Raw genomic sequence first — 15826 nt, forward strand, 5'->3', positions numbered from 1 at the left:
ATCATAGCTCTTCTCAAACCGGGTAAAGCTCCATGCCCCTGCAAACGTGAGACGGGAAGTTGCCAGCCGAGTAGAGTTCACAAAAGCTACCAGTGATGAACGCCACCTCCTCTATGGACGTGAACCCTCAGCCCAACGTCTGAAGTCAAGGAGAAGCTTCCTCAGCAATGTCCAGCCCCTAACAACATCTCGGTAAGAAACCAGACTCCAACTATGGACACAAATACTAGAGAAAGACCCCCCTCCTATTGACATGGGAATCCCCACTTCTGAAGACCTGCCCCCCGGGTCAGAAACACCATGGGTCCAGTGGAAGACACTAAACCGCCTGAGAACAGGAACAGGGCAATCAAAAGCTGCTATGGCCAGATGGGGCTACAAAACCGGCCCGACCACCTGCGAATGCGGAGAAGAGGACCACACGATGCAACACTGCCTTGTCTGTCCTCTGCTACCCAACCAGTGCAGCTTAAAAGATCTCGCAGAGTTCAACGACTCATTATTCATGCGTTCGTTACGTCTCGTCTCTATTACTGTAACGTATTATTTTCGGGTCTCCCTATGTCTAGCATTTAAAGACTACAGTTGGTACAAAATGCGGCTGCTAGACTTTTGACAAGAACAAGAAAGTTTGATCTTACGCCTATACTGGCTCACCTGCACTGGCTTCCTGTGCACTTAAGATGTGACTTTAAGGTTTTACTACTTACGTATAAAATACTACACGGTCAAGCTCCAGCCTATCTTGCCGATTGTATTGTACCATATGTCCCGGCAAGAAATCTGCGTTCAAAGAACTCCGGCTTATTAGTGATTCCCAGAGCCCAAAAAAAGTCTGCGGGCTATAGAGCGTTTTCTATTCGGGCTCCAGTACTCTGGAATGCCCAGTTAGAGATGCTACCTCAGTAGAAGCATTTAAGTCCCATCTTAAAACTCATTTGTATACTCTAACCTTTAAATAGCCCCCCTTTTTTAGACCAGTTGATCTGCCGTTTCTTTTCCTTTCTCCTCTGCTCCCCCCTATCCCTTGTGGAGGGGGAGACACACAGGTCCGGTGGCCATGGATGAAGTGCTGGCTGTCCAGAGTCGGGACCCGGGGTGGTCCGCTCGCCTGTGCATCGGTTGGGAACATCTCTGCGCTGCTGACCCGTCTCCGCTCGGGATGGTTTCCTGCTGGCCCCACTATGGACTGGACTCTTACTATTATGTTGGATCCACTATGGACTGGACTCTCACAATATTATGTCAGACCCACTCGACATCCATTGCATTCGGTCTCCCCTAGAGGGGGGAGGGGGGGTTACCCACATATGCGGTCCTCTCCAAGGTTTCTCATAGTCATTCACATCGACGTCCCACTGGGGTGAGTTTTTCCTTGCCCTTATGTGGGCTCTGTACCGAGGATGTCGTTGTGGCTTGTGCAGCCCTTTGAGACACTTGTGATTTAGGGCTATATAAATAAACATTGATTGATTGAACGACAAGGCAAAAGACTGTGTAAAGAAATGGGAAACTGTCATATAACCACATCTCAAGGTTGGCAAGTATGCTTTGAGGACAAAAATGTATTTACTCCATTTTGGAATAAGGCTGTAACATAAAATGTGGAAAAAAAGTGAATACGTTCAGGATGCACTGTACATAAGAACGTTTAGTATAGCGATGCAGTCTTGGAAAAAACAACAACCCTGAAAATGCTTACAAACTTCAAATCAGCTGCAAAGAATTGCACTACGAGAATATCTGATTCACCTTCACGTGATGAAGGTCGTCCGATTGGCGCGTGTCAGCGAGGAGGCTGTCTGAATTATTTATCAGTAGAAGCAATGCTGATGGCGAGCAGAGAGTTGTCTTCCTCCCTTGGCGCCAGCAGCAGAAAGAGTATCCCAGCATGCCACTGGGCATTGTGAATAATTCATTCTGTGTAATAGCTATACTGTAGCCACTTCTTTGCATGTATGGATGATTATTGCCTCCAACCGAATGTTTTCTTTTTCTCTACAACATACTGTGTCTTAACTCTGAACCTAATCCTACAACATATCCTAACTCAAAATGTATTACTAAACCTACAACAGATCCTAACTCTAAAACCTATGACTAACTCTAACACAGTGGTTCTTAACCTGGGTTCGATCGAACCCTAGGGGTTCGGTGAGTCGGCCTCCGGGGTTGGGCGGACCCTCCGCCGCGGAGGGCGAGACACATCCGACTCATTGTGTAAATAAAAACTTCTCCCTATCGGCGTATTACGGATACGGCAACAGCAGAAGTCAGACTGATTTGCAGGTGTGTAATTTGTTTTGAGTTCATGCACTGTGTTGGTTTTGTTCTTTGAACAAGGTGATGTTTGTGCATGGTTCATTTTGTGCACCTTTGTCTTGAATTTGAAAGAAGGGTTCGGTGAATGCGCATATGAAACTGGTGGGGTTCGGTACAAGGTTAAGAACCACTGCTCTAACCCTATGACATGTCCTAACTCTAAACCTACGACGAACTCTAACACTAACTCTAACATTTCCCAACTAAACATATAACTAACCCTACAACATATCCTACCTATAAACCTATGACTAAACCTAATCTTACAACATATCCTAATTCAGAACATACATGACCAACTCTACAATTGGGGATGTAAAGGTATTGTAGATACAGTGGTATTGCGGTTTCAAAGTCTTCTCAATAATGCCAAGACGTGCGATGGAATCAAACGAAAACTTTGTTAGTGTTTTTTTTTTTTTTAGCATTGGCCAGGCCTGAAATAAACTTCATCTCCCAGAATCCTCTGTAAGCAGGAAGTGAATGTTCATAGCAGGTAAGAAGAATAGTTTTTTTTGAACATTTCCGGAAATTTGATCAAAATCTGTTTGAGTTATGTTACTAAGAAACACACAAACAAACCCTGGTGAAAACATTGCCTCTTTGGCGGAGGTAAGAAAGTCTGCGTTCTGCAAAGCCATCCATCCATCTTCTTGTGTGACCTAGCTGAATATCAGGTCCCAATAAATCAAGTTGGCAGCTTATCTGAAGTCGGGTCGCAGGTGCAGCAGCCTAAGCAGAGAAGCTCAGACATTCCTGTCCCCAGCTACTTCGTCCAGCTCTTCTTGGGGGATACCGAGGCGTTCCCAGGCCACCTGGGAGACCTAGTCTCTCTACCGTGGGGGACGCGCCCTAAACACCTCCCCAGGGAGACGTTCGGGGCTCATTCTGACTAGATGAAATGTATTATTCTTATAGCCAGACCTGTGTGTTTACTTCCCGACCAGACAGTTTCGGCAACCACTGTTGTTTTCCTCAGAAGTTGTCACGTGATGTTGCTGTGACGTGTCTGGTCAGCTGATTTTAACAGTTTTTGGAGTTGTCTTCCTGCTTTTAGTAGCATGTTGACAGCGCCATCTGCAGTCCGACCTCTTCAGGAATGTGTCCCAGGTGTGGGAAAGTTCATACGCCCCCTTGTACCGGTTCACAGTCTGGGCTGTCAATCCTTTCCGTGTCCAAGCTACGTGAGGTCCCTCGTGTTGAGTCAAATTAGCATCATGTGACAACCTCTGAGGAAGGCAACAGTTGTACCCGAAACCGTAACGTACCGAAGTAAACACACAGGTCTGGCTTTAAGAGTAACAAATTGGATACGTTTTTGAAGACCTAATGAACCTCTTTGGATTCTGACTAGATGTCCAAACCACCTAATCTGGTCTCCTCTCGATGTGGAGGAGCAGCGGCTTTACTCTGAGCTCCTCCCGAATGACAGAGCTTCTCACCCTATCTCTAAGGGAGAGCCCCACCACCTGACGGAGGAAACTAATTTCGGCCGCTTGTACCCGTAATCTTGTCCTTTCCTTCATAACCCAAAGCTCATGACCATAGGTGAGGATAGGGACATAGATCGACCCATAAATTGAGAGCTTTACTTTTCGGCTTAGCTCCTTCTGCAGTGATGCAGACGCTGTATCCGGCCGTCGTGGTGAAGCACCGATCCGACTGTTGATCTCACGATCCACTCTTCCCTCACTTGTGAACAAGATCCCAAGGTACTTGAACGCCTCCACTTGGAGCAGGATCTCCTCTCCAACCCGAAGATGGCACTCCACCCTTTTCCGGGCGAGAACCACGGACTAGGACTTGGAAGTGCTGATTCTGACATTCTGCAAAGCGCACCACTTTTTTCTCGAGCATTTCCAAGCCGACACAAAGCTTGTGATGGGGCAGCGCACAGAGGGAAAGTCTAATATCGTACCGTGAGATTTTGATACTATTACATCCCTACCTAAAACATATCCTAACTCTAAACTTATGACTAAACCTAATCCTACAATATGTCCTAACTTTAAACCTTTGACCAACCCTATGACAGATCTTAACACACACTGAAGAAGACATTTTCGAAACCGATCTGTGTTTGGTAGCGCCTGCCAAGTTTGTATTAAAATTAACAAAAGGACACAAGTGTTGCTGGCCTTGCCTTTTCTTTAAGATCTTAACTCTAACCCTAACCCCACAACATATCCTAATTCTAAACCTATGACTAACCCTACAATCCCAACTCTACGACAAACTCACCCTAACTCTACAAGCCTGAACCGTTAAAAGAAACATTACATCCCCAATAGGAACACTAACCCAAAACAAATCCTAACCCTAAAAAAACTCATAACATACAACTAACACTATTTCTGTCTCTAACCTACAAACTCAATAGTACAATTGCCACAAACCCTACAACAAAATACAACCTTAAAACAAATCCTAATGAAACCCCAAACCCTAACCCTATCCTACAACCAACATTATAATCCAACCCCTGACCTTGATCTTACAACAAACTCTTACCCTTGATCCCAGAACAACCCCTAAACCTACTCCATACACTTCTTCTTCCTCTTTGGTGTAACGTCAGATGTCAAACTCGGTGTCGCGTAGTCATACCTGCATCTCTGGTTCTAGGTGGAAGAGGCTGGCTTCTGAGGGCGGTCCATATAAGGGGCAGATGTTGATTATATGGTCGGCGGTCTGGTCCGCCAAGCCCCACATCTTCATTGATGACCCAATTCGACCGACCCCATTGCCGGCGTGGTAAGTCGTCTCCTCCGATGGCGCCATCTCCTGGGTCCCAAATGTAGCGGTGGACTCGGCCGACTCCCACTACTGCTTCCAAGCATGCATCTCTGGAGATGTCCTCAGAGGTGGAGTTGAGCAACCCCATACCCTAACACCTAACCTTAAAACAAACCCTAATCATAAGTGCAACTTTACAACAACACAAACCCTAACTTGAACACTAAACCTACCATAAACCCTCACTTTAACCATACTTGCCAACCTTGAGACCTCCGAATTCGGGAGATTGGGGGCGGGGGGTTGAGGTGGGCGGGGTCGGGGTGGGTGGGGTATATTTACAGTAGTACAGTAATGAAAACACATTTCTACTAACTGTACTGTACTTGCTGCTTACTTAAAAAAAAGAATAACACTTACCTTTCACTATTTGAGTAGCCTTTGTTCTGCCATTTGAGTACTGGCGAGCGATCTCTGAATCCGGGAACAATTTCCTTCACGGATTTGTTGAAAACATCCACAAATGAGAACGGGATGTTGCTTGCAGCTATCAGCATAGCCATCTTTGTCTCGGCATATGTTACACCCTTGGATCTTCATTTAGCAAGGTGGCCCATAATACTGGGCTGTGACCGGTGCTGCGTTGCCGCCGCCTTGTGCTTCTCTGACCGTTTATGAATGAGTATATCCATTCGACCACCGAGTTCAATGGAGAAGTCTGATCTACAAAATGTGCAGGCAGCATACCCCTTCCCCTTCGAACTGTCCTGGATGAACTGAAATTCTTGTTTCCATTCCTTTTGGAACTTGCAAGCGTACTTCTTCTTCTTACTCGTCATCGCCATGACTGTCTCTTCTTCGTTCTTCTGCTTCGTCTCTGTTATGTTTTTGGACATTACTACTTGCCGTAGTTTTGAAGCAGTGCATGATGGGAATCCGGATTTTGTGTGTCAGTGTATTAACGTGCCGGCTGGAATAAACACATGCTGAGAAATAGCTCCGTGCCTGCCTACTTTATGGGTTATAGATAAACCTATGGATAACGGAGACATATATAATAGCCTCCTTTTCAGGTAAGAGAGGACGCTAAAAGCAGTGCCTTTAAGGCACGCCCCCAATATTGTTGTCCGGGTGGAAATCGGGAGAAATTCGGGAGAATGGTTGTCCCGGGAAAGGCACTGAAATTCGGGAGTCTCCCGGAAAATTCGGGAGGGTTGGCAAGTATGACTTTAACTCTACCACAACCCTAATCTTGAACCTACGAACGCTACAACCAACCTAATCAGGAACATAAATAATACACAATAAATCCTTAGCCTAACAATAATGCAAGAGGATTTGACTTCCCAGTGGACACTATCTTTCTATTCACATTGTGTGTCTGCCACCACCCTATTAAATCCCAAATTACATACACAACCTTATTGAACACTCACATAATCAGTGCTTACTGTAGACTGTGCTGTAAATAGACATTCAAGTTTAATTGCCATTGATTATTTACAACAGACTATAGGTTTGGACATAGATTATCATCTAAAACATTCTTTTTTTTTTTTAATGCTTTCATTGTGGAAACAAAGAAAGGAGATCACGTCCAACAGAGTAGAGAGTACAAATACATCCTGACAGTTGCAGTGGACTATAAAAACAGAGAAAAAAAAAAGTTTTTATAATATAGTAACAGTGACTAGCGCTCATATGTACGTGCACTAAAGTGCTAGTGTCCCCCAAGGCATGCAGCAGACATTGGACAGATAGTTGGACAAGTGCCTTCAAAGATGCGTAACATTCTCTTCCCTGACACGACAGGGAAAGACACAAACGTTAACATCGCGATAAAAATATGACATCAAGTGTCTCTGCTTTTGACCACAAGAAGTTTGGTTTGGGACACAAGATGAGAACAAATTAGAGATGTCCGATAATGGCTTTTTTGCCGATATCCGATATTGTCCAACTCTTAATTACCGATATCAACCGATACCGATATATACAGTCGTGGAATTAACACATTGTGAATTGTGAAGTGAATTATATTTATATAGCGCTTTTTCTCTAGTGACTCAAAGCGCTTTTACATAGTGAAACCCAATATCTAAGTTCCATTTAAAGCAGTTTTGGTGGCACTGGGAGCAGGTGGGTAAAGTGTCTTGCCCAAGGACACAACGGCAGTGACTGGGGACCGAACCTGGAACCTTCAAGTTGCTGGCACGGCCGCTCTAGCAACCGAGCCATACCAATTATTAACTATATTATTAGGGATGTCCGATAATGGCTTTTTGCCGATATTCGATATTCCGATATTGTCCAACTCTTTAATTACTGATACCGATATCAACCGATACCGATATATACAGTCGTGGAATTAGCACATTATTATGCCTAATTTGGACAACCAGGTATGGTGAAGATAAGGTACTTTTAAAAAAAAAATCATAAAATAAAATAAGATAAATAAATTAAAAACATTTTCTTGAATAAAAAAGAAAGTAAAACAATATAAAAACAGTTACATAGAAACTAGTAATTAATGAAAATTAGTAAAATTAACTGTTAAAGGTTAATACTATTAGTGGACCAGCAGCACGCACAATCATGTGTGCTTACGGACTGTATCCCTTGCAGACTGTATTGATATATATTGATGTATAATGTAGGAACCAGAATATTAATAACAGAAAGAAACAACCCTTTTGTGTAAATGGGGGAGGGAGGTTTTTTGGGTTGGTGCACTAGTTGTAAGTGTATCTTGTGTTTTTTATGGTGATTTAATTAAAAAACAAAAAAAACAAAAAAAACCCGATACCGATTAAAAAAAAACCCCGATACCGATCATTTCCGATATTACATTTTAATGCATTTATCGGCCTGCCGATATTATCGGACATCTCTAATTATTATGCCTAATTTTGTTGTGATGCCCCGCTGTATGTAACAATGTAACAAGGAAAAACAGCATCTTGGAATTTGGGACATGCTCTCCCTGAGAGAGCATGAGGAGGTTGAGGTGGGTGGGGTTGCGGGGGGGAATAGCGGGGGGTGTATATTGTAGCGTCCCGGAAGAGTTAGTGCTGCAAGGGATTCTGGGTATTTGTTCTGTTGTGTTTATGTTGTGTTACGGCGCGGATGTTCTCCCGAAATGTGTTTGTCATTCTTGTTTGGTGTGGGTTCACAGTGTGGCGCTTATTTGTAACAGAGTTGAAGTTGTTTATACGGCCACCCTCAGTGTGACCTGTATCGGCAGCTCGATATTATCGGACATCTCTGGAACAAATTGAAGTAAACAATGAATAAAAAGATGGCGCACGCACTGACGGACGGACAAACGAGGCACCTTTGAAATGTTGAATATGATATTTGTACTTCTCTTCTTCATGATGATGAGGATGATGACTACAGTACATTCCAGGTTCTTCTACCAAGAAGTTCAGTATTTTTTTCCCCAAAAGGGTCAGCTGGTGTTTCTCAGGTGAGGTTTGGACTTCTGAGTCTTTTATTCGGGAGGGGTTTAAAACTGGGGATTAGAGATGGTATCAGAGGTAGCGGATCATCACGCCAGCTCCTCGCCTTCCAAGATGCTCTCGCGGCACCCCAGCGGTGGGAAGGTGAACCTCCTCTTGAGGGCGGAGGAGGGGGGCGAGAGGTTAGCCCAGCGGGAGGGGGGGCGGCGGTTGGCCGGGCGGGCCGGCCTCAGGAAGCAGGCGTCCAGGGGCGGGGCCACCGAAGAGCGGGGCAGGTCCTGCCGGCGACAACATGACACTGAGTAACGGAGGGCAGAGCAATGGGAGCAAAAATGGGGGGGAAGTGGGCGGAGCTTGTGAGAGGATGAAAGAGCGGGCGACTTCAAGCTGATGCACGACACGCAGAGAATGTTCCGCCAGGAATGAACAGAATATTCTGGAACCTCTGGAGTTGAACACCGTTGGATTTATAGAAATGGAATTTGTCTGTTCAGTCACTGTGAGAAGGAGCTTTGTAAAGTGTACAAGCAACCAGCAGACGTGTGAAGATAAATAATGCAGAGGGAGGATTACTGCTTGGAAGGTGCGTCTCTTCACACAAATAAGACATGTGGTTCCGGTGGAGATGTGCACCATTTCCTGTTCTGTGGTTTTTGTCTCTTCACAAAAGGTGACTTTCTGTGGTGACTTTTTGAATAGTAAAAGTGTGCAAAGTTCCTTCTTTGAAAGGCACAGCAAACTTTCCAAACATGTTTTGTGCTCTGGTTTTTTTTGTTTTTTTTTACAAGTCCAGGAGTGGATTTTAGTTTTGGAAAAATATTTGGTGGGATTTGAGCAGCAAACCAACTTCAGAGGTTTCAGTGAACATTTGGGATATCTTCTATGTGCTGGCACCAGTACAGGAGACCAGTAAGACATTTCTGGTCATGTGATCACACAATACAGCACATACTAAAGACACTACAGCAGACCTGGGCAAATTAAGGCCCGGGGGCCACATGCAGCCCGTTAAGCTTTTCAATCTGGCCCGCCGGACATTCCCAAATCATTTTTTTAGATCTTTAAAGGGGAACATTATCACCAGACCTATGTAAGCGTCAATATATACCTTGATGTTGCAGAAAAAAGACCATATATTTATTTTAACCGATTTCCGAACTCTAAATGGGTGAATTTTGGCGAATCAAACGCCTTTCTATTATTCGCTCTTGGAGCGATGACGTCACAACGTGGCATCACATCGGGAAGCAATCCGCCATTTTCTCAAATCAGCTCTGTTATTTTCCGTTTTTTTCGACTGTTTTCCGTACCTTGGAGACATCATGCCTCGTCGGTGTGTTGTCGGAGGGTGTAACAACACGAACAGGGACGGATTCAAGTTGCACCAGTGGCCCAAAGATGCGAAAGTGGCAAGAAATTGGACGTTTGTTCCGCACACTTTACCGACGAAAGCTATGCTACGACAGAGATGGCAAGAATGTGTGGATATCCTGCGACACTCAAAGCAGATGCATTTCCAACGATAAAGTCAAAGAAATCTGCCGCCAGACCCCCATTGAATCTGCCGGAGTGTGTGAGCAATTCAGGGACAAAGGACCTCGGTAGCACGGCAAGCAATGGCGGCAGTTTGTTCCCGCAGACGAGCGAGCTAAACCCCCTGGATGTCTTGGCTCACACAGCTTCTACCGTCCCTTATGCCACCGAAGATGATCAAGAGAAGAATATCGACCCTAGCTTCCCTGGCTTGCTGACATCAACTCCAAAACTGGACAGATCAGCTTTCAGGAAAAGAGAGCGGATGAGGGTATGTCTACAGAATATATTAATTGATGAAAATTGGGCTGTCTGCACTCTCAAAGTGCATGTTGTTGCCAAATGTATTTCATATGCTGTAAACCTAGTTCATAGTTGTTAGTTTCCTTCAATGCCAAACAAACACATACCAATCGTTGGTTAGAAGGCGATCGCCGAATTCGTCCTCGCTTTCTCCCGTGTCGCTGGCTGTCGTGTCGTTTTCGTCAGTTTCGCTTGCATACGGTTCAAACCGATATGGCTCAATAGCTTCAGTTTCTTCTTCAATTTCGTTTTCGCTACCTGCCTCCACACTACAACCATCCGTTTCAATACATGCGTAATCTGTTGAATCGCTTAAGCCGCTGAAATCCGAGTCTGAATCCGAGCTAATGTCACTATAGCTTAATGTTCTATGCGCCATGTTTGTTTGTGTTGGCATCACTATGTGACATCACAGGAAAATGGACGGGTGTATATAACGATGGTTAAAATCAGGCACTTTGAAGCTTTTTTTAGGGATATTGCGTGATGAGTAAAATTTTGAAAAAAACTTAGAAAAATATAATAAGCCACTGGGAACTGATTTTTAATGGTTTTAACCCTTCTGAAATTGTGATAATGTTCCCCTTTAAGATAAGAACTGTAGCTGCCATTATAATGTGCAGTGATGTTTTCAAATGACCGTAAGTCTTGAACTATACTAAGTATTTCAATGGTTGGAATCTGCGCTTTTGCATGATATTTTAGTGACTAGTGTTGTCCTGATACCAATATTATTTCGATACTTTTCAGATATTTTCTAAATAAAGGGGACCAGAAAAAATTGCATTATTGGCTTTATTTTAACAAAAAATCATAGGGTGTGGCCGACCGGTACTTTTCAGAGGCAATATGGTATCGAATATGATTCATTAGTATCGCGGTACTATACTAATACCCGTATACCGTACAACCCTACTAGTAACTATGGTAATCTATGTCACAGCAGGTCAGATGAGGCACCAAGCAGTGTGGGTGGGGAGTGTTTCCACAGAGTGTTTCCAGAGCGGCCAGCCGGAAATGCGGGTGTCAGGGACAGACGTGGAAGGAGATTTTTACAATAAAGTTCTAAAGCTTAGTGATATATCACATATATCAGATTGTAGATGTTTTTTTGTTTTTTTTTTACCCTTCGCGTTCATATTTCACTGTTTGTTGCATTTTTGTTGCATTTGGCTTGATTGTAAATTATGTCGATTGAGAGGGGATGTGACCTTCATATGTTCTCAATATTCAGGGTTTTATCCTTCATAGAAACATTTAAAATTCCATTCTGTTTTTAAGGCGATCTGTCATAGCGTGTTTAGCATTCAATCAGACTTTATTGTGAGGTTTGTATTAGTTTTCCTAAAAATAGATATATTGGCCCCCAGACACATTTTTTTCTCTAAATTTGGCCCCTGAGTCAAAATAATTGCCCAGGCCTGCACTAAAGACACTTGATCCACAATGCTTCTGCTTTAAAGGGAAAAAAATCCACCTTAAATCGTTGCATTGGTTCAGTATTACTTAATAGTATAGATTATATATTTTTTTAATTCAAGATTTGCACCAAATTAATGAAGAGGAACAATTCCCAATATTCTTCTTCGTTTGACATTAGGAAGGCGTTACAAAGCCAAGCGGGGTTTCGTAAGGTGGACATTTCCCATGTAAAGTGAAATGAGTTTACTTCTGTGACACAGCTCGTACCTCGAAAGTCTTTAATATTTATCATGTAACATGCTTTTTTTTTAAAGAAAAAAAAAATAGGTATGAAATATTGTGTGAAAAACAATACAATAGAACGTAGTACAAACAACTACTATAGTTTTATAATGTAATGCAGCGGTTCTTAACCTTGTTGGAGGTACCGAACCCCACCAGTTTCATATGCGCATTCACCCGAACCCTTCTTTAGTGAAAAATAAAATGTTTTTTTTTTTTCAAATTCAAGACAAAGTTATATGTTTTTGGTAACACTTTAGTATGGGGAACATATTCTAAGTAACAAAGACTTAATTTAAGAGTTATTTGGTTAGGGTTAGGGCATACTTGCCAACCTTGAGACCTCCGAATTCGGGAGATGGGGGAGTACAATGATTTGCAAATCATTTTCAACCCATTTTCAGTTGAATATGCTACAAAGACAACATATTTGATGTTCAAACTGATAAAAAAAATTTTTTTTGCAAATAATCATTAGAATCTTTAGAATTTGATGCCAGCAACACGTGAAAAAGAAGTTGGGAAAGGTGGCAATAAATACTGATAAAGTTGAGGAATGCTCATTAAACACTTATTTGGAACATCCCACAGGTGTGCAGGCTAATTGGGAACAGGTGGGTGCCATGATTGGGGATAAAAACAGCTTCCCAAAAAATGCTCAGTCTTTCACAAGAAAGGATGGGGCGAGGTACACCCCTTTGTCCACAACTGCGTGAGCAAATAGTCAAACAGTTTAAAAACAACGTTTCTCAAAGTGCAATTGCAAGAAATTTAGGGATTTCGACATCTACGGTCCATAATATCATCAAAAGGTTCAGAGAATCTGGAGAAATCACTCCACGTAAGCGGCATGGCCAGAAACCAACATTGAATGACCGTGACCTTTGATCCATCAGACGGCACTGTATCAAAAACCGACATCAATCTCTAAAGGATATCACCACATGGGCTCAGGAACACTTCAGAAAACCACTGTCACTAAATACAGTTGGTCGCTACATCTGTAAGTGCAAGTTAAAGCTGTACTATGCAAAGCGAAAGCCGTTGGCTTCTCTGGGCCCGAGATCATCTAAGATGGACTCATGCAAAGTGGAAAAGTGTTCTGTGGTCTGACGAGTCCACATTTCAAATTTTGGAAATATTCAACATCGTGTCATCCGGACCAAAGAGGAAGCGAACCATCCAGACTGTTATCGACGCAAAGTTCAAAAGCCAGCATCTGTGATGGTATGGGGGTGCATTAGTGCCCAAGGCATGGGTAACTTACACATCTGTGAAGGCACCATTAATGCTGAAAGGTACATACAGGTTTTGGAACAACATACTGTATGCTGACATCTGAGCGCCGTCTTTTTCATGGACGCCCCTGCTTATTTCAGCAAGACAATGCCAAGCCACATTCAGCACGTGTTACAACAGCGTGGCTTCGTAAAAAAAGAGTGCGGGTACTTTCCTGGCCCGTCTGCAGTCCAGACCTGTCTCCCATCGAAAATGTGTGGCGCATTATGAAGCGTAAAATACGACAGCGGACTGTTGAACGACTGAAGCTCTACATAAAACAAGAATGGGAAAGAATTCCACTTTCAAAGCTTCAACAATTAGTTTCCTCAGTTCCCAATCGTTTATTGAGTGTTGTTAAAAGAAAAGGTGATGTAACACAGTAGTGAACATGCCCTTTCCCAACTACTTTGGCACGTGTTGCAGACATGAAATTCTAAGTTAATTATTTGAAAAAAAAAAAAAAAAAAAGTTTATGAGTTTGAACATCAAATATCTTGTCTTTGTAGTGCATTCAATTGAATATGGGTTGAAAGGGATTTGCAAATCATTGTATTCCGTTTATATTTACATCTAACACAATTTCCCAACTCATATGGAAACAGGGTTTGTAGATTGCACAGTACAGTACATATTCCGTACAATTGACCACTAAATGGTAACACCCGAATAAGTTTTTCAACTTGTCGGGGTCCACGTTAATCAATTCATGGTAATGGTATGTCGAGGTACCACTGTATTAAGTTGAAATATCCACAACAAACCACAAAATCAGTGTTGGTCTCCATCAAAAAGGCCTTGTTAGTGGCACAACGCATGGTTTGGGAACTGGAAGAGGAAGTGTGTGGAATAATGTGGGAATTAATAAAAGAAAACAACACAATACAAGACATAGTTCATCCCCAAAATAGACCTGGAAGCCCCTCAGGACCTGTCATGACAATTGGGAGTCTGCATACTTTAAGCATAACAATTATTATTTTGTTAAATAATACCTGAACATATTTAATACAGAATTTGTATTGGATCGCCTTATATTCTGCAGATAAATAGGCCTTGGTTCTGGAGTTGAGCCCCGGAGGGCGCTATTGAGCCGCTATAAAGAGCCCTCATTAAATTATTTGGAAATTCCATCCATCCATTCCATTTTATTTTAACCATTATTATTGTAGATTGATCATTGATAATTTAAAAAAATATATTCTGCTGCTTTTTTTTCCTTCTTGCTTTTAGTTAACGATTATAACTACATATACACAAGAGATATCAGCAATTAATAATGTATTGCTTTACCGTGTATCAGTTTGGTATGAATTTTTTTTACACAAATTATTTCAGATGAACAAGAACAGCAGGGTGCTCTTTCAAGACCAAGTACACAACTTGTGACATCAATGCTGCTCTGTGAAGCATGCAACAACAACATGGCGAGGGCGAGGTGGGCGAGGTTGGTGATAAAAGGGGGCCAGGGGAGGAACTTACATCTCGGGGACAGTTAGAGTCCCCATGGAGTTGTTAGTATGACAGTGTGGTTCTGGAGCAAAGAGGGAAGAGGATCGGGGAGGTAGACGAGGATAGATAAAGCGGGAAAGTCAGTAAAAACGAGGAGGAAGGGGTGACGGCACCTGGAAATGAAACAAAACAGGAAGTAAACAGCTGCAAAAAAGGTAGGCGGGGGAACCACAACCAGCCGCCATGTTGGGTTGGGGCAAGGCGTAACAACTGCAAAAGAGTCTGCACAATATTAGAATCACTACAATAATATATATGCTGTTCAGATATACATCAGTGTTTTTCAACCACTGTGCCGTGAGATACAGTCTGGTGTGCCGTGGGAGATTATCTAAGAATAACCGTGTAATACTCTTCCATATCAGTAGGTGGCAGCCGGAAGCTAATTGCTTTGTAGATGTTGGAAACAGCGGGAGCCAGTGTGCAGGTAAAAAGGTGTCTAAAGCTTAAACCAAAAATAAACAAAAGGTGAGTGCCCCTATGAAAAGGCATTGAAGCTTAGGGAAGGCTATGCAGAACGAAACTAAAACTGAACTGGCTACAAAGTAAACAAAAACAGAATGCTGGACGACAGCAAAGACTTACTGTGGAGCAAAGACGGCGTCCACAATGTACAACCGAACATGACGTGACAATCAACAATGTCCCCACAAAGAAGGATAAAAACAACTGAAATATTGTTGTTTGCTAAAACAAAGTACCGTATTTTTTTTTTAAGTCACAGTTTTTTTCATAGTTTGGCCGGGGGTGCGACTTATACTCAGGAGCGACTTATGTGTGAAATTATTAACACATTACCGTAAATTATCAAATAATATTATTTAGCTCATTCACGTAAGAGACTCGACGTATAAGATTTCATGGGATTTAGCGATTAGGAGTGACAGATTGTTTGGTAAACGTATAGCATGTTCTATATGTTATAGTTATTTGAATGACTTACCATAATATGTTACGTTAACATACCAGGCATT

The 15826-nt window shown here is 42.7% G+C and overlaps 1 protein-coding gene across 6 annotated transcripts in view; it reads right to left on the reverse strand.

Moving 5' to 3' along the window:
• mtcl1 (microtubule crosslinking factor 1) overlaps nucleotides 1-15826 on the reverse strand; it is a 104434-nt gene that overhangs the window by 12196 nt on the left and 76412 nt on the right. For 3 of the 6 annotated variants that reach the window (XM_061978983.2, XM_061978981.2, XM_061978978.2), the window contains one exon: nucleotides 8075-8800. The exons of 2 other annotated variants lie outside the window; for them this stretch is intronic. In XM_061978983.2, coding sequence (XP_061834967.1) covers nucleotides 8612-8800 — 189 coding nt within the window. In that variant the 3' untranslated portion in view covers nucleotides 8075-8611. Of the gene's footprint in view, nucleotides 1-8074; nucleotides 8801-14822; nucleotides 14875-15826 lie in introns of those variants that run through there. One more of the 6 variants, XM_061978984.2, reaches the window with a different exon arrangement.

This window comes from Nerophis lumbriciformis, linkage group LG19 (genome assembly GCF_033978685.3).
Source record: "Nerophis lumbriciformis linkage group LG19, RoL_Nlum_v2.1, whole genome shotgun sequence".
NCBI classification, from domain to species: domain Eukaryota; kingdom Metazoa; phylum Chordata; class Actinopteri; order Syngnathiformes; family Syngnathidae; genus Nerophis; species Nerophis lumbriciformis.